At 48.8% G+C, this 21,772-nt stretch overlaps 1 protein-coding gene across 8 annotated transcripts in view; it reads right to left on the reverse strand.

The window, feature by feature from the left end:
- Positions 1 to 9,592: 9,592 nt before the first annotated feature.
- Positions 9,593 to 21,772, reverse strand: part of TLE3 (TLE family member 3, transcriptional corepressor) — a 50,458-nt gene continuing 38,278 nt past the window's right edge. For 4 of the 8 annotated variants that reach the window (XM_079953017.1, XM_079953019.1, XM_079953018.1 and 1 more), the window contains exons 13-20: positions 21,209 to 21,393; positions 20,389 to 20,465; positions 18,255 to 18,504; positions 16,473 to 16,720; positions 14,959 to 15,106; positions 13,012 to 13,162; positions 11,592 to 11,668; positions 9,593 to 11,167 (exon numbers count right to left, since the gene is read on the reverse strand). In XM_079953017.1, the coding sequence (XP_079809143.1) occupies positions 11,060 to 11,167; positions 11,592 to 11,668; positions 13,012 to 13,162; positions 14,959 to 15,106; positions 16,473 to 16,720; positions 18,255 to 18,504; positions 20,389 to 20,465; positions 21,209 to 21,393 (1,244 nt within the window). In that variant the 3' untranslated portion in view covers positions 9,593 to 11,059. Of the gene's footprint in view, positions 11,168 to 11,591; positions 11,669 to 13,011; positions 13,163 to 14,958; positions 15,107 to 16,472; positions 16,721 to 18,254; positions 18,505 to 20,388; positions 20,466 to 21,193; positions 21,394 to 21,772 lie in introns of all 8 variants that reach the window. The other 4 variants (XM_079953013.1, XM_079953016.1, XM_079953015.1 and 1 more) reach the window with 1 other exon arrangement.

Below are 21,772 nucleotides of genomic sequence, written 5' to 3' on the forward strand. Positions count from 1 at the left end.
CACTGGACCTCAGTGTCCGGGTAGAACGATGGGGGTGGAGACGCTCCTTCAGATATACTGAATATACATCTGGAATAACTGCTACACTTGGGTGTATTGACTGAATGTCTTCCTGTGTGTTCTTCATGGAGCTTAGAACAGCATCTTACAACAATCTTGTGAGGTAGGCTGAAAGATGAGGAAATGGCCTTAGAGTCAGGCCATTGGTCCATCTGGCTCAGAACAAAAATGGCCAAATGGGGATGGTGGAGTGACTCCCCTGTTAGGAAAGGTTGCTGCATTTGGGACATTTTCTTTAGAGAAAAGAGTCACATGATTAAATTATGTATGGCACAGAGAAATTTTCTCCCGGATAGAGGAATGTTTTTCTGCATCTCTCCTAACATCCAATGAAGTTGTGGGCATCCAATGAAGCTGAAAGTTGGGAGATTCAGGGCAGAGAAAAACAAAGTCCTTCTTCATTCAGCAGTATGGAACTCACTTCCGCAGGAGGCAGTGATGGCTGCCAACTGTGATGGCTGTTGATGGCTGCTAGCCATGATGTCCATGCTCTGGCTCTGCTTCCCACAGGCATCATAACCCCACATGAGCCTTTGCCAGCCTGGTGCCCTGCAGAGGTTTTTGGAAATGTGAGCTGAGACAACCCTCAGGCCCAGCTACCACAGGAAGGTCAGCCCTAGGAGACCTCAGGCCTCAGTGAGCATTGATGAGTTACATGAGAATTGGCCTCTGCCTGTGAAGGACGGGTTAGTCCTCCATCTCCTCTTGAAGAAGCCTTTGTCCCCGGAGAGCTGACAAGAAACAGCAAAATACAGGCAGGATTTAGGCCCTCTTTAATTCCCCATCATTTTATAATCACCCCCCTGGTGGCACTGGCTGCTTCCAATTAACCCCAGAGATGCCCTTGACTTCTCTAAAAGTTTTTTATCAGCTGGTACAGCCAGCACCTCCAGCGATTAACCTCCAAGGAAAGGCAGGGAGACCCCCCCCAAAAAACATTCCCTGGGAATCCCAAACATGCAACCGCACTCACACCTCACTCAAGTCATGCGGTGGAAAATTTCTGGAGGGTATTAAAAGGCAGGGAGGAGCGCTGCGGCTGCTTTTGAAGTCCTGTCTTCTCCCCTTTCCATGTTTTAGGAGACCAAACGGAGGATGAAACTCCAATGACATGGAGGAATAATCCCCTATTCAGCCCTGAAAGGATTATTCTAATTACTTTGATTATTAAAAGATCAGACGGGTCCCTTTCTGCAATCCTGCTTCTCCTCCCCGCTCCCTGCACCCACCCACCGCACAGGCCGGGAGCATCAGCCAAGCCAGCTTTTAAAAAAAGGGCTCCGCAGTGGGAATTGGAGAACGTCTTAAGTAAACAGAGAGAACAAATGGAGGCCGCCAGAGGCCCTGGGCAGCTCCTGTCTGCTCCATGAGCTGTCCGCCCAAGCGCTGCCTCACTGGGGCCTGGGTCTTTTGTGAGCACCTCAATAGGTACTAAACAGGCCCTGAAATCGGAACTCTTTGGGGCTTCTCAAGTGTGCAGAGCGTGGTTGGCTGCCTCCTTTATCTCCGTGGCGAGGTGGCGGTGTCAAGCAGAGCCGCCATGAATGAACCAGAGAATGGCGGCTTTCATGGCCATCTATTTCCCTCCCCTCTCTCTGCTAAGCCTCCTCCCTCCTCCCTTGGGAGTGGAGGGGAGAAGAGAAGCACAGATGGTCTCTCCTGACCTGCTATTTATCATCCTGGCAAAAGCTTTCCTCCGCTCAATCCGGCGGAGCAGCCCATGGAAGGGAGCCTGTTTGTTTCTGCTGATGAGGACCGTCAATTTGCACAGCCGTCTCATTAGGCCTAAACCGCCAATTAATTTCTTTTGTTCTCATTAAACTGGCTGATTCCTAAACATTTCGGGCCTGGCAATGAGGGGCCCGGCTAAGAGCTTCAGTCCAGGAGGCAATAGCAGACACAAACGCCATACACTTGGCCAACTTTCTGGGCAGCTGCACAGAGGAGCTGGGAGTCCCCAAGAAAAAATGCCCCTGGGAGTTGGGCGCGTTGAATTTCTCAACTTTCACATTCCAAAAATGAGGGGTGCTGAAAAGTTGTAACATGACTTGGGAATTTTGAAAGCTATTCTGGGTTCAATTGATTCAATGTTGTTTTGCATGGTCCATAAATTGTATAGAAATCATTAAAAATGACTACCAAATTTGCATTTAGGAAGGGACATTTCCTGAAACAATTCTCCTTTCAAATTTTGCACTTGTTCAAATTTTGCAATGGAGTTCTCCAACCAGGTAAGGTGTCCCCAAATGCGTATGTTAGGTAAATAAAGATGCATCCATTTGTGAAAATCACATACCGTATTTTCCCGTGTATAACATGCCCCCATGTATAAGACGACCCCTATTTCACATGCCCAAATGCCCAAATGCCGCTGCCAATCTCCTGCTGGCTGCTGCCATCAATCACCCGCCCCCCCCCTCTGATTTCCGTGTATAAGACGACCCACAATTTTTGCCTATTATTTCCAAGGAAAAAATATCGTCTTATACATGGAAAAATACGGTACATTGCTGCATTGGATCATGCAGAAAAATGTGTCTGTTAAGAAAAAAATAACACTAAAATGCTGACAAATGTCCAGTGAGGACTTTCTTAAATAAATAAACTGCAAACTGGTGTGGAAATATGGAGAACGGAATGAGAATCGGAAGGAAATTGAAACTGACTGATTTGCCCATCCCTGTCCCCAACAGAGGAATTAGCTTTATGCGGCTCAAAATGGCTTGTTAAAGGGACGGTTGGCAGCTCCAGACTATTGGAATCAAAGAATCGTAGAGCTGGAAGGGAGCCGAAGGGTCATCTAGTCCACCCCTCCTGCAATGCAGGAATCACAGATAAATAATCACTAGCAATGTTTCATAGGCCCCATCCTTACAGTTGCTAAACTAGTAATCTGCCAGAGGCCTCTTTTGGCACTGAGTGGCACACAAACAAATAAATAACTAAATATTTTTTTTTTGTCCAGTAGCACCTTAGAGACCAATTAAGTTTGTTCATGGTACAGTGGTACCTCGGGTTAAGTACTTAATTCGTTCCGGAGGTCCGTTCTTAACCTGAAACTGTTCTTAACCTGAAGCACCACTTTAGCTAATGGGGCCTCCTGCCACTGCTGCACGATTTCTGTTCTCATCCTGAAGCAAAGTTCTTAACCCAAGGTACTATTTCTGGGTCTGTAACCTGAAGCGTCTGTAACCCCAGGTATCACTGTGTAAGTTTTCGTGTGTATACACATGAAAGCTTATACCAAGAACAAACTTAGTTGGTCTCTAAGGTGCTACTGGACATTTTTTTATTTTATTTTTTATATTTTGACTGTGTCAGACCAACACGGCTACCTACCTGAAATAAATAACTGTAAGGCAGAGATTTTGCAGCTCGGTTGTAGCTGGAGACAGAAAAGAAGGGTCTGAGTTTTTGGAAGAAGCAACTGCCTTTAATTCAAACCCACTGCACTGAAAGGAAAAAAGCCAAGAAAGCGTTTGTGCATCTTGGCCCAGAGAGCTAAGCAGCCCTCCTGAGTTGTAAGTTTATGGTTTCTGTTTCACCTCCTCTTTCCTCCTTGCTTCTGCTGCAGCCAGTAATGGCTGAGGTTGGTGGGGGGGGGGGGGGTGAGTATGGTTGAGGTTGTTAAGTAAAGGATCAAGATTACAGTTTATAGCTGTGTCTGTTTTCCATGTAGCAAGATTTTAAAAAATAAAAAGAAATTCTACTTTGCAGCATGAGTTTGGGAGCTATGTGGGAAAGCTGTCAAATGTGGGGAGACACCACATTTGGGGGGTTGTAACAACTTGGAACCAGTTTACCTATGAGATGCCTGACCACATATATAACACTCACTCGACAGATTTGATGGGAGGAACTGGCCCTGTTACAGGTGCCACATAATATCTGTTCCACTTTTGTAAAAACTCAGCCTTTTTTAGAGTGGTAGGATTTACACTTTGGAACTCCCTGCCAATTGACACCAGGCAGGTGCTTTCATTTTTTTCGGCACCTGCTAAAAAACATTCTTGTTCAGACATGCCTACTCAGATATTTAGAAAATTGTTGTGAGTTTTAATCCATTATTAGTGTGCTCATTTTAACTTTTCAAACGTTTTAAATTTTCTCTGCAAATTCTTCTTCTTGATAACATTACCGCTTTATCCTTTTTGCAAACCACTCTGAATTACAGTGGTACCTCAGGTTACATACGCTTCAGGTTACAGACTCCGCTAACCCAGAAATATTACCTCGGGTTAAGAACTTTGCTTCAGGATGAGAACAGAAATCGCGTGGCGGCGGCAGCAGTGGGAGGCCCCACTAGCTAAAGTGGTGCTTCAGGTTAAGAACAGTTTCAGGTTAAGAACGGACCTCCGGAACGAATTAAGTACTTAACCTGAGGTACTGCTGTATTGTTGTCTTTACAACCAAGTGTACAAATTGTATGAATTAAATAAATAGTCCAACCTGCTCTGTTCTGGCTGAAAATGTAGCATTTGTAAATACACATTACAACACACCAGGAAAATCTCCACTCTTTTTCCTCCAAAGACAACTCAACCTCTATTTAGGGTTTTTCCATAAACTATCACCATAGCAGATTCAGAGAAAAAGGAATCGGTGGGGTATCTGTCTGTAGATTTCCAAAGAGTGCCTGCCCCCTTCCCACAAGGCCTTTCCACACCTCAGCAGAAGGGTTCATGGGCTGCTGCGTCATATACAAGGTGTGCCTGCCTTTGTAACATGCTCACATTCCTGCTCTGGAAAACGGCCAAGCTCCCTGGGGTGGGGGGGAAGCTGGTGACGTTAAGTGTCAGTGGCTTATTGTTTCCCCCTGAATGGGTGAGATGATTTATGGTGTCACCATGGCTCGAAAACCTGGGAAGGAGCGTCCCCAAGCAGTGTGCCCCAAGTGGCCAAATTGATGGGCTCGTGTGCGCTGGGACTGAGCAGAAATGGGACTCTAGTGGTGATAAGAACCACTTTCTGCAGGACCTGGGCCAGGTTGTCGCAAACAGCAGAGGAGGAGGTGAGCAACTGGACTCTTTGCACACAGCTGTTGGACAGTGCAACGAACCACCTAGGAAAGTAACGGACTCTCCGTCATGGGAGGTTTTTAAGCAGGTTGGGTGGGTGGCCATCTGCTGGGGAATCTTTAGCTGCGATTCCTGCATTGCAGGAAGGTTGGACTAGATGACCCTTGGAATCCCCTCCACAATTTCATGATTCATATATGCTGGCCTGCACACAGAACATAGCCGGGAGACTGGAGGGCTCTAGTTTTCTGCATGCAGGAATTTGTATGGAACGATGGTCCGTTTTTGAGAAGCCTGTATATAAAATCCTGCACAGACAATTTCATTTCCAGCAATGCCCAGTTTGCTCCCATTTTCCCATGAAAATTGATGTGAGTTTGAATCTGTTACAGGGTTTCCCAAACTTGGGTCTCCAGGTGTTTCTGGACTACAGTCCCCATAATCCCAGACCACTAGGTCCTGCTAGCTCGGTTCTCCTTCTGGCTCTCCATCCTTTGCAGCCCTGACTCCCACCTCATCCTCCTGCAACGTCAGGGCCTGGCCATTTGCCTGTTCCTTTATCTTCTGAAGACCTTTGGAGGAGGAGATCTGCCCTGTCTCCTGCTTTCATCTTGCTCAAGGTGCTCTATTTTTGGCTTCAACCTTCTCTGCTTTGATCTTTCTTTCCCTTTGATATCTGGTGTTTTTAGAAACATATTGACTTCCAAAATTCCTCATCCTACCAGGGACCGATTTGAAAGTCAGTTGGTGCCTTGTCCCCATATAAATAATCCAAGCACAGCCTAACAGATAATCTAACAATGGGGGAGAACACAGCTCAGATGCCTGCTTTGCAATAAATAGCCCACAGTGGATGGGCCAGAACAAAGTTTCACGAAACTAAAAATTGCTTGCAACCTGAATCCCTAACCCTTTACCCCTAACCTGAACCACTTCATCTAACAGTCATCTAGTCCAGCCCTGGCAATGCAGGAATCTCAGCCAGCGATTCCTTTAGTTCTGCCATTACGGCATGTCAGCAACCTTCAAACCAGCAAATAGAACTGGATGTGTTTGTTAGATGGAGTGTGGAATGCATAGAAATTCCCCCTGCCACTGCAGACAATGGCACTGCACAATCGTTCATTATAACTCAATTACAGTAATTAAAACGGGTGGGATGCAGCAGTGGAACAGATGAAGTGATGGGGCGGGGGGGGGGGGAAGACCAACAAAATTTTGCACGCTGCCATGTCGTCAACTCAAGAGAGCAGCAGCTGACGGCATGCAGCAAGCTGCCTCCTGCCATCTGCTCCAGGATGCAAGAGCGGCAGGGCGGTGATGCTGCCATTGTGCACTCCACAGGGTTAACTTGAGGGGGACGGGGACAGGTGACGTTAAAAGGCACAGAGGACTAGTCTGCATAGAGATGCCATTGGGAGAGGCTGCAAATATCCATGCAGGCTGCGGATGGAGCAGACATTTCATCCAAAACGAAATGTGGGCCGGCCCATCTGTTAGGCAAGCAGTACCACAAGGGCGGGTGTCAAATCCTTGTGTGCTCTCAGACCACCTGCCTACAGAGCTGCCTTCCACCCAGTTTGCTGACTGCCAGCAGCACTAGCCAAACGCAGAAGCTCCTCCCTGGGACCCCAAGAACCAAAGGAAAGGCCTGCCGAGTCCAACATCCTGTTCTCGCAGCGGCCCCCGTGGGAAACCTGCAAGCAGGACCTTAGAGCAACAGTACCTTGCTCACCTGCGATTCCCAGCAAGTGGTATTCAGGAACATCCCAATAGTGGAGGCAGAACCCAGCCACTGTGGCTAGGAGCCATTGATAGCCTTCCTCTCCACGAATTTGCCCGGTCCTCTTTTAATTCGCCCCATCCTACTCCTCCTTGTGGGAGCAACCATTGCTCAGCTATGCGCTGTGTGAACCCTCCAGCATTCAGCTCCACTGGGTGCTCTCAGTTCTGGCATTAAGAAGACTCTTCCCCATCCCTTTCACCACTTCTAGTTGCAGCAAAACAGCCACAATAAAATGCTCCTAGAGGCCTAGGCCTTCGTCTAAGGAAGACTTTCATTGTGGATGAGGTGGCTTTGGCAAGCGCTTGGTTCACACTGCAGTACTAGGGAACGTTATTTATTTGCCACTTCAAATGTGCCTGCAAGGCCAGCTTGCTCCAAAAGCCGGAGGAAGAACCCCATTCCACAGAGCAAGGCAAGCAGGAGGTGACAGGAAGTGGCCCACTTTACCTCATGAGGCAAATCATCTAGTGCCAGCCCTGCACTTTATTGCTATTTATTTATGGCACCTTTTTCTTCACGGAGCTCAAGGTAGTGTACAGCGTTCTCCCCCTCCTCATTTGATCTCTGCAACAGCAGCCCTGTGAAGTAGATTACGCAGAGGCAGTGACTGGCCTAAGGTCACCCAGTGAGTAAGGGGATTTGAACCTTGTTTGCTCCCAGGTCCGCTACCGCACACTGGCTCTACTGAAGTCTCTCCAAGTCCATCTCTACAAGCACATTCTGAACAAGAGGGGGATGAATGTCCATATTCCTTTTGCCTCCCACGAGGCCTGGAGATCTTTAAATCCATCCTCACCAACATGGCTCATTAGCCATGGAATGTGGCTTGTCCGGTGCTTAGCCACCCACCTTCTTTCGGGGCTCCATGCCTGGTTTGGTGAAGGCTTCAGCCTACACATAAACGCCATCTGTTGACCTGCCCTCACAACCGTTTCCTGGACTCGCTTGAGCGTCACAGATCTATTCCCCCACTGTTGCCTGACATAACAGCTTGTATCAAATGGAGCCACTGTCAGACCTTTTCCGGAAATAAGCCTTAACAAGACACAGAATTGACTGGGATATTAATGACCTGTTATTTTACAGCGTAGTGTCTATTGGGGGAAGAGGCTGACCATGATGCTCAGAGAGTGTCAACGACTGCCAGGAATGGTAGGGATCCTGAAATTTGGACCAGGCGCTGATTTCAGCTCTTCTCCTCCTTCTGTCCCTCTGGCCACATTTCCACCATACATTTTTAGCGGTAGAACTCCCCCAAAGAATTATGGGAACTGTAGTTCGGGCAACAGTGCCAAGTGTCATTGGGAGACCTCCATGCCCTTCACAGCGCTGCAATTCCCAAAATTCCCTGGGAAGAGGCCTTGACTGTTAAACCACTCTGGGAATTGTAGCTCAGTTTTGGATGTTTTGGAATACAGTTGTTATTTGAATTCTCACTGTGAATTCTGATTACACCTTTCCACTCGTAACAAATGTCCAAGGCAGCTTATATTAACAAAATTAAAAACCAGGACTCTATCCTTCCAGATTCAGTTCATTAAAAAGAAAGAGATTATCCTGCAACTCGCCTTCCAAGTCAAGTGCTGAAACTCACAAGACTTACTCATCATATGCTAAGCCTCATAAAACCAAGGCTGGTTTAAGCAAGCAAGCATAAATATGTTTTGCTCCATCCCATGTTATTTTAGAGTTGTATCACCCAACACAGAGCATCGTGAAGAGCTAAAAGCATCCTTAAAAAAACAAAACATGATAAAGAGGAATTAGTGCTCCGAGTTCTCAAAAGCTGCAGTAAGACCCAGAAGAGACATAGGCAGGAAGGGCCTTTGAAATAGTGGCAAATGGAAAATGGATTTAGGTTATCCATAAATTTAACCTTTCCAAAAGTGCTGACTAGGCAAAGGTTATAGCAGAGATGAATCCACTCATAAAGGGCAGAAGACTGGAGGGAACTGGCGGATGCAACACCCTCTGCAGAGACTGTGCCAGGAGGGGGACGCCACTCCTAGCCCACAAATCCATCTTCATTCCTTACTAAGGCTATTGGGTGATTTCTGGGTGGGGGCATCTCCCTGGCCACAGTCCCAGCTACCTTGCTCCTTTCCCACCTACAACTCAGGCTTCACCTTTCACTGCAGTATATTTTATTGGAAATGTGGGTGGTTGCTCTGCTCTTTCCTCTTCCAGCCGGGGAAAGTTTGGGAACCACTGCTGTAGACTATTGAGCTAAATGGATCAATGGACTGCATAAGGCACCTTCCTGTGTCATCTCTAAAGCAGAGCCAGCCCTATTAGTAGGCAGAGTGAGGCAATGGCCTCAAGTGACAGATGGAGGGGGTGCAGCAGTGGGAGCTTCCTTCCCAAAAAACCCAGGTTGACAAAGACTCGAGTACAGAACAGAAGGAACACAATGGTAAAGGACACCAAAAGTTATTTGCTGCTGCTGATGTTGCTGTTGAACTGACCTGCATTGCAGGGGGTTGGAATAGATGACCCTTGGAGTCCCTTCCTCCTCTACAATTCTGCTTGGATGCCAGTTGCATTTTAAAACCACCACCACAATCAAAGCACACCCGATCAATTTCTGTACCACCGCCAGTTCAGAGACTTCCCTTCCACTCCATCCCGGTTCCTAACTAGAGCTAAGAAACACCCCCCCCCCACCCTGAAAGGCATAGGCCACCAAAGAAAAGTACAATCAGGAAAAGAATCTCTCTCCACTCCATCGTCCTTTATGCACCGGCATGGCCTTTAATAAAAACAGGTAGTTTTTTTTTCACCTTTTAAGCCATAGTGTTTTGTATTTTTTTTAAACCAGATCAAAATCAAAAATTAAAAAATAATCCATAAAAATGTGGTATAAAAATTCTCTTCCATATGCTACATTACAGGGCAAGATCTTCTGCTACACAAATACGTAGATTTCTTCCCGTGTTTAAATCTTATTTTCTCCTTTAGTACAAAAAACGTCAGGAGGGCGAGTCTCCCTCCTCCTCTTCCTCCTCCCAACTTTCACTTGATCCAAGAGGCTGGGAGAGGGAAGATTTGCCACAGCCACACAAAACCCCCACTAGATGCCAACGCCACCCCCAGTCCCCATCGCACAGAAATCGCTTCGTGTTAGTAAACTTTTTAAAAACAACAACAACCTGCATTTAAACGTTACCATCTCTATCACTTTTACTTTCATCAGAGTGTTTAAAATAAAATAAGAAAAGCCCACACAAGTTGCTATTATCTTTTTTCTCTCTCTCTGGCTCCCTGAGCATATTGTTGAACGTTGCTTTCTTGAAACCCCTTCCTCAGCATCTAGGCCTGAAGGTCGCACGTGACAGGCATGGTGGGGTCCAAAACCTATCTGGACACGGACCTCTCATCGCTTTGCTCCAAAGACGGAAGTGCTTTTAAAAAATAAAAAGAAGAATTCCTATAGAAGACGGTGGTGATTGTTCCGTTGCTGCCACCCGTTAGTGGCTAAAGGATGCAATCCGGACAAGGGTTTGGGTCTTGAAAAAAGAGACAGGGGATGCTTCACAGGTACGGCAGTAGAAGATGGGAGGTTGGAGGGGAATTTCGCTCCCGCTAGGGGCAAGTGGTGGGTCAGCAGAGTCTCTCTACCAAATGAGTGTTTGGAGGGGGAGCAGGACAAGGATGGCCACCACCAAAACCAAAAAAACCAAAACCCCAGTGGAATACGGTTACAGCAGACCAAAGTAAGAGGAGGAAAAAAAATTACACAGCTGGCCCCCGAGGCCAGAAGGAGTCCCCCACCGTATTAAAACTCGTCCACTATTTACATTTCCCACAAGTCTTACAGAGAGACAAAGAAGGACGAGTCTCTGCCGGGAAGCAAATCTGGTCCGGAGTTTGCTTCCCCGAGATCACAGGCATGAGAACCAAGAAGTTAAAAACCAGGAAAAACCACAAGCCGGCTGAGGTCTCCGGAGAAGACGTCTGCAAAATCCCGCACAGCTGGACCAAGCGCCAAGGTCTCAATCGCCACCCGAGCAGCAACCCTAAGAGGGCGATGGAAGATCTCCCCCCGCCCCACAGCCAGGTGGCGCAGCTTCCACAACAGAGAGCATCATGGGAACGTGCTCAGGCACTCTCTCCATCTGCCTGCTGGAGTCCCAACTGCCGCCTGGTCGGATCACAGTCTGCCTGGAGTGTGGTGGCCCCGCAGAATCCCCTGGGCTCAGTAGATCACCTCGTAGACTGTGGCCTTCTTGTCCCCCGAGCCCGTGACGATGTACTGGTTGTCCGCCGAAATGTCACAGCTCAAGACGGAAGAAGATTCTTTCGACTGGAGGCGGGGGGAAAAAGGGAAAGGGAAACTCAGCAGGGCTATAATCAGCTTCAGCAAACGCATGTCAAGATCTATCAATACTAAGAGACATTAAGGGTATAAGTGACGTATCAGAAACATGGCGGGAATGGTGAGGATGGAGCTCAATGGGACACAAGAGCTAAAACTGGGTTCCCAATAAGGTTTGGGTTCCCTGGGTTAGACCCGATCTGGTTACTCAAGTTAACAGGGGGAAAGCACTCTGCTCGTGCTCAGAGGTGCTGTTTCCTGTCCCATCAAGTCACACTTTCCAGCTTGTGTCTTGGCACCAAGATGGAACGGTAGAATCTGATCTGTGCAGACAGACACACCCACCCACCCCTTTCAATCCAGATGGCCCCCAAGGCAGGATTTGGATCCTGGTAGCAGGAATGACCCTTACCTGGAATATGCTTGCTCCATAGGGAGTCCTCCAAGCATTGAGGAGGTTATCTTTCCCGGTGCTCACAAACCACTTCCCTAAAGGCACACAAAGCAGAGTTTCAATTCTCCCAGTTCAGAAAGGAGGCAAGAATAGTGACAGAATCCAGTGTGACATGATCCCCAGAAACCCTACAAAAATCTCAACCAGGAAATTCAGCTCTCAGTAGGATCTAACCTAGGAGAGGGAAGACTTGTGGGATGTCTTCTTTTAACTAGAACCACCAAGAGTCAACGTGGCGTAGTGGTTAAGTGTGTCAGACTAGGACCTGAGTTCAAATCCCCACTTAAGCCATGAAGCTCACTTAATGACTTTTGAGCCAGTTACTTAACCTCCCTCACAGGGTTGTTGTAAAACAGTGAGGAGAATTATGTATGTCACCTTGAGCTCCTTGGAGGAAAGGTGGGATAATAAGGATATAAAGAAATAAAAAAGGTCTACCAACCAGGGCATGGTACAAAAGGCATAACACTTGGAATTAAATAATTTTGAGCCCAAGATTTTGCTTTTGGGGACTAGAACTGAACTGGACCCACAAAAACCTTCACTCCTGGTTACCCCAAAGCTTCCTTCACTTCATAAATAGAATTTATCCCCAGGGAATGAGGAGTCATTTACTTGTTGCCATTGTAAAACCATGGGAAATCCTTGCAGATCTACCACAAATCACCCAGAGATGGACTGGTTGACTCTGATTTACCACATTGTCCACCACTCCGATCTAACTTTTGTAAATGACAGTAATGGGTTCATACTCTCCTGCAACATATTCTATTACATCCTTCCCCAACCTGGTGCCCTCCAAACAGTTTGGACCACAACTTGCATAAGCCTCAGCATCCTAGGGCTGGCTGGATCTGGTGGGAGTTGACGTCCCAAGCATCTGGAGGGCCCCAGGTGGGAAGAGGCTGCTCTAAGTCACAACAGCAGCCACATCTCAGGTTCCACCATGGAAGGAAAGGAGGTAAATAAAAGCAAGCCACTCCATCAGGTCAAGACCTGTTCTGATGTCGCTCTCCCATACCTCGTTCCTGCCACTGAACTAGGAATCTCCACAGAAATTAAGGTAAGGAGCAGACCAGCATTCACCCCTCCCTATGAGGCTCCCTACAATGCACCTCCCACGATGATAAAATCGTCTCTTAGCAAGCAATATAATCCAAGCGCCATTTTGGCAGCTGCTTTGCACTGAGTCTGTGGTTTATCGAGCCCTGTCCCCTCTATTTGGCAAGGCAGAGGGCTCTCCAGAGTCTCATAGAGAGAGAAGGGGGACCTTTCTTGGTGCAGCTACACTGAGGATTGAATCTGGGACATTTCGGACTCTGCAGACCCTTCCCCAAGAAAGAGGCAACTAACTCCATTGATATTCTGGGCCCCTTACCGCAGTAGGCAAACTTCAGCGACAGGACACAGCTCTCGTGAAGGTGAAGCTGGTATTTGTCCGGCTTGGTGTGGTGGAGAACTTCCACGTTGCTGCTCTCCATGCCCACAGCCAGCCATTCACCTGTGGGGCAGTAGCCCAGCGAGAAGATCTGTGGGGAAGAAAGGAGAGCAGGCCTGAAAGGGGTGTCTCCTCCAGGAGGCAACCACACTTTGAAGTCTGCTTGGGAGGACACACACATGCACGCAAACATTAAAATTCAATCCCATTGTATATGGCAAGTGGAAGGAAGAGAAGTTGCACACTAGTAAGAGATGGAGAACTGGAGGATGAGGGTGCTGGGAGTTTCCATTCCCCCTTAGTAGCAGACATGGGATTGTTACATGTCACATGTCTGTTTCTTTGTCTTGATTTATGATTAATAAATCCGTAGGTATTAGTTATGTATCCACAGCCTCAGCCTCTTCTGTTTGTGCGGTTTACACTGCTACGTATAGTGTGCTCAAGTCAGCTAGCTTGAGTCGCTGATTTACGTCGGAGCCAGAAGTTGATGGAGCTCCGCAGCGTGATGGCTGAGAGGGAAACGATCCACCTGGGGGCTAGCCAGCTGGCCTTTCAACCCCCAGATGCCAACGACGAGTTCTACACTCAGGGCCCTGGGGCTGCTGCACATTCAAGACCTACCTCCTTCAACACACCCCATTGGTAAGCAGCCAGCTCCTCTGGCTTACAGATCAAACCATCTCCTAACCCAGTGGGTCCCAAACTTTTTTGGATCCCCACCCCCTTGGATCTATAAACTCATCCCCAGTGCCCCCTACTCTACCAAAAGCATTATTCAGAATAGCGCTTTGCCCGACCCATTAAGGAAGGTAATAGCACAATAAAATCCAAAACAATAATTGCACATTTATTCAAAACCCAGTTCAAACTATTGAGTTTAATTCAGTCAACAAAATTGATGGACTTGATTCAGGGACACCAGCTACACCTCCAGTGTCATGTCATCTTGCCACCCCCTTGACTCTTAGCCCCCTCCAGGGGGTGGTACAGCCCCACTTTAGAACCGTTGTCCTAGATAGATTTCCAGAAGAGTTTTGCAACTATTTAAGGGCTCCTTCTCAAGCACGGAGTGCCCTATTCCTCCTTCACCTCCAGCACTTAACTGGGGTGAGATCCCTGCTGTGGATCAAGCTGCTCAAAACCTCAGCTGTCCTACAAATGCACTCCAAGTCAATTCTCACCAGTACCTGGAGCTGGGTGTGTGGGGTGATGTCTGCAATTGTAGGAGAAGCAAATATAGGGGTGCAAAGGCTCCCCTTTCCTGGCCTGCAGAATTTGAGCACAGCCGAGCATGGAGAGGCTCCCAGCAGCAGAGGCTCTCCTTGTCGGGGTTGCACAGAAAAACTCCCCTGGCCCATCCACCGGGGCCTCCTTTCGACACCAGAAAGATGCCATCGTTTCCACCTCAGCAGCAAGTTCCCAAAGTGCCCCACGAAGGCTCACGTGTGAAGTCCAGCTGAGAGATAGGGACAGGAACTCACTCAGGTGTCCTGGACTGTTCAGCCTGAGGCTTGCAGGTCCAAGAGATACCACTATGGAAGTTGGTAAGGAATAACACTGCCAAGCTTTGCTAGTGAGCACACCAGATGCTCTTGAGCTTTCTGTCCCCTTGTCCAGGCTTTCTCTCTGCTCAAAGCTTCCATTTTCTGAGCATCCCAAGCAGAGAGAGATGCTGTTACACTCAGGTCCTGCTTGCAAGTTTCCCATTGGGGCATCTGGTGGGCCACTGAGAGGGCAGGATGGTGGACTAGATGGGCCCTCTTTGGCCTGGTCCAGCAGGGATCTTGGTATGGTCTTCAGAGTTGCTTCTTAAGGAAGCCCTCCATCCTGAGCAGGGCTGCTGCCTCTAGGAGAAAACCCTGAGGGAGTCCCACACCGGCTTACCTGGGAGGTGAAGTCGTGCTGCTGCAGCTGCCTGCCTTCCCGGAGGTCCCAGGACCGCACCGTGTTGTCCAGGCCTCCTGTCCACAGCTTGGTGCCATCATGGGAGATATCAATACAGCTGGCACCGTCTGTGTGGCCCTGGAATTGTCTGAGAGAGAAAACCAACATTCAGAGACATTTAGGAGAAGGGCTGTAAGCTCATCGGTGCAGGGTCTGCCTTGCAAGCAGCAAGTCCTAGATTCAATCCCCAGAATCTTTAGGTACAGCAGGGAGAGAATCTTGACTGAAAACCCTGGAGACCCACTGGCAGTCAGTGTAGACCAGGAGTAGGCAACCTAAGGCCCGTGGGCCGGAAGTGGCCCATGGAGGCCATTTAACGGGCCCCTGAACCAAGCTACTCACTCAGCGAGTCCCCATGTGCTGTGCTGAACCGGCGCAGTGCAGTGTGGGGACTCTCTTCCATGGCTCCAGAAATTGCTTCTGTGCATGCCCAGACACCGGAAATTGTGTCTGCACATGTCTGCAGTGCTAGAAATCGCTTCTGCACATGCCCAGATGCCCAAAATCACTTCTGCACAGGCGCAATTTTTAGCGTCTGGGCATGCGCAGAAGTGATTTCTGGCATCGCACTGTGCCGGCCCAGCCCACGGAGGATCTCCACTCATGCCCAGTAAGCCTTGCTGACCCCTGGTGCAGACAATACTGAGCTAGACGGACCAATGGTCGGACTCAGTGTAAGGCAGCTTCCCATGTTATTGTGAGGGGGGATTTAAGCCTCTACTATCAGGGTCCCAAAGGTCCTTATCTCCAGCTTCCACTTATTTGGGAAGGGAAGGCTTGATAGACACAGCTGCTGAGGAACACACCAGATGCTTTTGAGCTTTCTGTCCCCTTGTCCAGGCTTTTTCTCTGCTCAAAGTTTCCAGTTTCTGAGCATCCCAAGCAGAGAGAGATGCTGTTACACTCGGGTCCTGCTTGGGGGTTTCCCATTGGGGCACCTGGTCTCAGAACACAGGAAGGTCAGTCAGAGCACTGGGCCCAGCTAGCTTAGTGCAGTCTACATGACCTGGCAGCAACTCCCCAGGGTCTCAGACATTCCCTGTGAGAAGGGCCTGCAGGATCAGGCCAAAGGGGGCCCATCAAGTCCAGCATCCTGTTCCCACAGTGGCCAACCAGTTGCCTCAATAGACCCAAGCACAAGAGCCCTCTCTCCTCCTGTGGTTTCCACAACTGATATTCAGAAGCATTGCTGCCTTCAGCTGTGGAGGCAGAGCACAGCCATCATGGCCTGACCTGGAGATGCCAGGGCCCTTCTGCATGCGAAGCAGGTACTCTACCCCTGAGCTGTGACCCTTCCCGCTCTTCCAGAGCAAAGGGTGAACAGAACATGGCACAAGAATGCAGCTCTTTGAATCCCTTGGTTTCATTTGGACAGATGCTTCCTGCAGAATCTCCTTCCCCATATACCCAAGACTTCTTTGAAAGCTCTTCCTTACCACCAGGACCTTACTCACCTGACCAGTGTTTGGTTATGGAGATCCCAGACAGCAATGTTGCCGTCGCTGCAACAGGAGAAGCAGACTTTGGCGTCCGGGCTGATGGCCAAGGCATAGCAGGCGGGGGCGGAGGAGGTCAGCTCTGCCTTGATCCTGGGGGTGGGGGAGGCCAGGTCCCAGATGGTGAGAGTGCTGGCCTCGCCCCCCACAATCAGTGTGCGCCCGTCCGGGAGGAGCTTGCAGGAGCGGATATAGTTGTCCCTGTTCTGGGGGCAGGAAAACGTAACGTCAATGACACAGCCCAACTCCTAACTCCATGCAGATAGAGTCCAAACTGTTCAACTAGCTATCTTTGGAATATTTGACCATTCCAGATACATATAGGGGGATGTTCTCTTAAGAATTATATATATATATATTCTCCAGAGCAAAATGGACTCTGGGTGCTGAGTTAGGCAGCTTGAGCAAAATATTACCGTATTTTTTGCCCTATAGGACGCACTGGCCCATAGGACGCAATTATTATTTTTTTGGGGGGGGGGGATAAAGAAAAAAAATACCCCCCCCCGAGCCCCAAAGAGCAAAGAAGCCATGAGAGCGAGCAGGATGGATCCCGCTCACTGTCCTGGCTTCGTTTTTAGCCTCGGGGCTGGGGGTCCGGGAGCGAAGGCGAGGTTGCGCAACCTTGCCATTGCTCCCGGAGCTTGCGGGGCTGGGGGAAGCCTGAGCTTCCCCCGACCCCAGAACGGGTCTGAGAGTGACGGCAAAGTTGCGTGCAGCTTCGCCATCGCTCTCAGAGCTTGCGGAGCTGGGGGCGGGGGAAGCCCAAGCTTCCCCCAACCCCAGCCCCTAGAATGGGTCTGGGAGCGATGGCGAGGTTGTGTAACCTTGCCATCGCTCCCGGAGCTTGCTTGCGGGGCTGGGAGCTGGGGGTGGGGGAAGCCCGAGCTTCCCCCGACCCCAGCCCCAGAACAGGCTGTTGCCCGCAAGCCTTGCGAGCCTTGAGTTCCCCCCGGGCGTGCAAGGCTTGCGGATACCTGCGCGAAGCACGGGGTGTCCTCCGGAGGGCGCCCCGTGCTTTGGGCTGCAGGCTGCTGCCCGCAAGCCTTGCGAGCCCGCGGGAACTCCCGCCGGGCTCGCAAGGCTTGCGGATAGCTTCCTGAAGCCTCTCGCTCTCCAGGCTTCAGCGAAAGCCTGCATTCGCCCCATAGGACGCACACACATTTCCCCTTCATTTTTGAAGGGGAAAAAGTGCTTCCTATAGGGCGAAAATACGGTAATTCTATTACCATAATCTGATTTTTTAATTGAGACATGATTAGTCAGATGCAAGAATATTACTACATTTTCACTTTTTGCCAAATAATATTGATTAGTTTTCCAAATTTCTAACAAATCAGTGCCAAATTACATCAAGTTTAATACAATTTTTCCAAAAATTTGACTTCCGGCTCTTCGTCTTAGAAAATTATTACATTATTGAGATAAATAAGGAAGAGGTTGCATTGAGCATGGTAAATATCCTCTGAAATACATGCCATTTCCAAATATAGCGAACTTATATGTGACCCATGCAAATATTGCTATTGTTCATGTGCATTTATAATGTTTATTTACATATAAATCCATTAAAATACATGGAGAAACAAATAAAGGTGCAAAGAACCCAGGCTGAGTTCCCCAAGGCCAGTTGCTGGCATGGAAGATCCTCAGTCAGTGGCTTATAACTCATGAGTCATGGACCCAAAGGCCAAAGGCTCCTTGGACTTTAGTGGAGGGCCGTCCATTTCCGCCACTTACCAAGCAATCCAGCTGGGAGATGGGGCTCTTGGTGCCAGGCTGGCTGATATCCCAAATCTTCACACATCCTTTCCCACCAGTGTACACGTGCCGGGTAGGGTTGCTGATGGTCACAGCACACACCACCTCGCCATGGCTCAGCGTGTTGATCTGACGGGCATGCCGGGGAATGCCAGGGCCAGCCAGGGCGTCGTGAGGAAATGGGACGGGTTGCATCTGCCCATCGGCACTCACGTGAAAGGAGTAGGCTCTAGGGAGGAGACAAGAGAAGGGGCGCTGAGACTGGTGGTGGTGGAGGAGGAGGAGAATGAGGGCTCTGAAGACCAGTTGCTGGGCATCGAGGTTGTATTCATGGCCTGATTGCAGGTTTCCCATTGAGGCATCTGATTGGCCACTGTTTTAACAGGATGCTGGACCAGATGGGCTTCCTTTGGCCTGGTCTCAGAACCTAGTTTAGATTTCTTCTTTTCCAGCCTAAAAAAGCTGGTAGTGACAGTGGCTTCCATGAAAGGTTATGCCTCTGTTTTAGAGGGAATATATAACAGGGGTCAGCAAACCTTTTCAGCAGGGGGCCAGTCTACTGTCCCTCAGACCTTGTGGGGGACCAGACTATATTTTGAAGAAAAAATATATGAACGAATTCCTATGCCCCACAAACAACCCAGAGATGCATTTTAAATAAAAGGACACATTCTACTCATGTAAAAACACGCTGATTCCCGGACTATCCGCGGGCCGGATTTAGAAGGCGATTGAGCCGGATCCAGCCCCCGGGCCTTAGTTTGCCTACCCATGGTATATAAGTACAGAGTTCAGAGGCATCCAAGGCAGGGGGAAGTGTAAGAGAATGATTTTAATCCTCATGTTTCTTTGCAGCCCTTCACTAAAGCGTCTTGCACCATAGCAGTCTAGTCTTGAGAGGTGAAGATAAGTCTAAATGCAACACTTATCTGCTATATCATGCTGGCTTTTCTACTCGTAGTCCTTAGTTTGCATATTTGAAATATATTGTGTAACATACTGTTTTTTAATGTTTGATGTTTTATTATGTTTTCACATATGCTGTAAGCCGCCCAGCCAGATGGGCGGGATATAAATAATAAAATATCATCATCATCCTCCAGCAGCCAGGTTCTTCTTATGCTCTTGTCTGCTACACCCCCAACAGTCTCCTAGGGCTGGTGTAGTCCACCCTTCCTAGCAGTTGCCAATTGATTTCCGGGCACAACTCAAGGTGCTGGCATTGGTGTTTAAAGCTCTAAAAATATATGCTCCCAAATATATGAAAAAACCCCTCCTTCCCTACAGGCCCTATTGGGAGCTGAGATTGGCAGAAGGGGCCCTCTTGGTTGTATCCAGGAGATGACCTTCTTTGTGGTGGCCCCTAAGCTGTGAAACTTGCTCCCCACACAGGTGGCCTCTGGCACCTTCATTCTACAGCTTTCAGTGCATCTCTTCACCCCGGCCTTTGAGGTGCACATTTTTAGCACCCCGCCTTATTTTTATGCTTGGAAGTTGTTTTAAATTGTTTTCAATATTGTGTTTTAATGCTGTAACTCACCATCGGGACCTTAGGGTGAAGGGCAGGCAATAAACAAAAATTAGCAGCAGTCCCAAGGATTAATTAAGACATCACATCGCCTAACTGTCACAATGCTATGCAAGTGTGGATGGTGCCAAAACAACCACGAGGAACATCCCACGGGAACATCAACACTCCTGTTCCCTTTTCAAACCCTGCTTGCCTCTTCATTTGAGGAGAATGGAATTTCTGCAACCAGAAATCTCGTCGCTGTGCTTGCAGCATTTCTTTTATACCAAGACAGCACCCAAAACTTCCACTGGTGCCTCTAGCTGGCTCCCTTTCCCCCGCACGTTTATTTTAGACTTGGAGGGGGGAGGTTTTCTGGTTTGGTTTTCAGACTTTTTCTTTTCTTTTTATTAATTCTGATTACGACTCAGGCAGACATATTAAGCCACCCAGATGAGCTCTTCCCTGCTGCCAAATTTACATGGGCAAGGAAAGAGCTAGGGTCTTCCTCAGAGTAGGCCCCCTATCTGGAGATGGGCGGCAATTAGTTTTCAGACTTGTGGACTGAACGCTTTGGGGGAGAAGGTCAAGGGTCTGACTTACGGCTTTCCGCCGGGGATGGACGCCAGGCTAGTGGACAGAACGGGGGTCCTCATCGGCGGATGCGGGTCAAAGCCAACCTGGGAACCAAACAAAAGTGAAGGCATCAGGAGCCTGGGAGAAACAAAAATGTGCTCTCACAGGCTCCCACAGAAACCACCCAGCAAAGTGCTGCTGACTGGAGCGGAAAGTTAGTTCTCACAGAATTGCGGTCAGTTGGTTTTTTTCATGGGAGGAGGGGAGATAGTTAGGGAAAGACCCCTCCCTCCAAGGCCAGGAAAATGAGCATCCATTTCTTAAGTCGGGGTGGGGGCTTTCCCCTTGTTCCACAGACACTTCAGACCAACATAACATGGACTGAATGGGACAGAGAAACCTTCTGCACTGACTGGTAGCGGCTCCCCAGGGTCCCTACCTGGAGATGCTAGGAATCGAACCTGGAACCTTCTGCATGCAAGGCAGATGCTCTGACCACTGAGCTACAGGGGCCAGAAATAGAAGAACTAGCAAAAGATAAACCAGGAAGGTCCTGCTAGGCATCAGGCCCAGAGGGGCATCAGAAACTGCCTCAGACCATTGGCCCATATAGGGCCACTTTCACACTCTAAATTTAAAGCATTCAAATACCACTTTATATACAGTCATGCCTTTCCCCCAAAGAATTCTGGGAGCTGTAGTTTGCTAAGGGTGCTGAGAGCGATCTCCCTCACAAAGCTACAGCTCCCAGAGTTCCCAGGATTGGTAGTTAACCCACCCCTCACCCACCACCACCCCCCATTGAAAAAGGAGCTAAAAAGGTTTTACGTACAGCTCCAAAGCTCACCATTGGTGACCGGCCATAGGCAGCGGCAGCAGCGGCGGCGGCAGCCGTCATCTGAGGCGGGATGTTATGAAGGCTGGCGTAGGCCCCAGGGCTGGTGAGGGAGCCGTTCATTTCATGGTGCCCCATCATGGCAAAGGGGGTGGCATAGGAACCGGCGATGGAAATGGGTGTCCTCAGGGCAGATGCTGGAGAAGGAGAAAAAGGGAAAGGGGGGTGAGTGGATCAATTACTCGGGGGAAGAAACGCTGACTGTGGTCACCAACTTGGTTGGCTTTGAAAGAGGATTGGACAAAGTCATTGGGGAGAGTTGTCAGTGGCCAGTAGCCATAATAAATAACAACAACAGTTATTGTTGTTGTTGTTCTTTTATTTATATGCCACTCATCTGACTGGGTTACTCCAGCCACCCTGGGTGGCTCCCAAAATATTAAAAACACACAAAAAAATCAAACATTAAAAACTTCCCTGAACTGGGCTGCCTTCAGATGATCTTCTAAAAGTCAAATAATTATTCATCTGTTTGACATCTGATGGGAGGGCGTTCCACAGAGAGGGTGCCACTAC

Source organism: Podarcis cretensis (assembly GCF_951804945.1).
Source record: "Podarcis cretensis genome assembly, chromosome: 14".
NCBI lineage: Eukaryota > Metazoa > Chordata > Lepidosauria > Squamata > Lacertidae > Podarcis > Podarcis cretensis.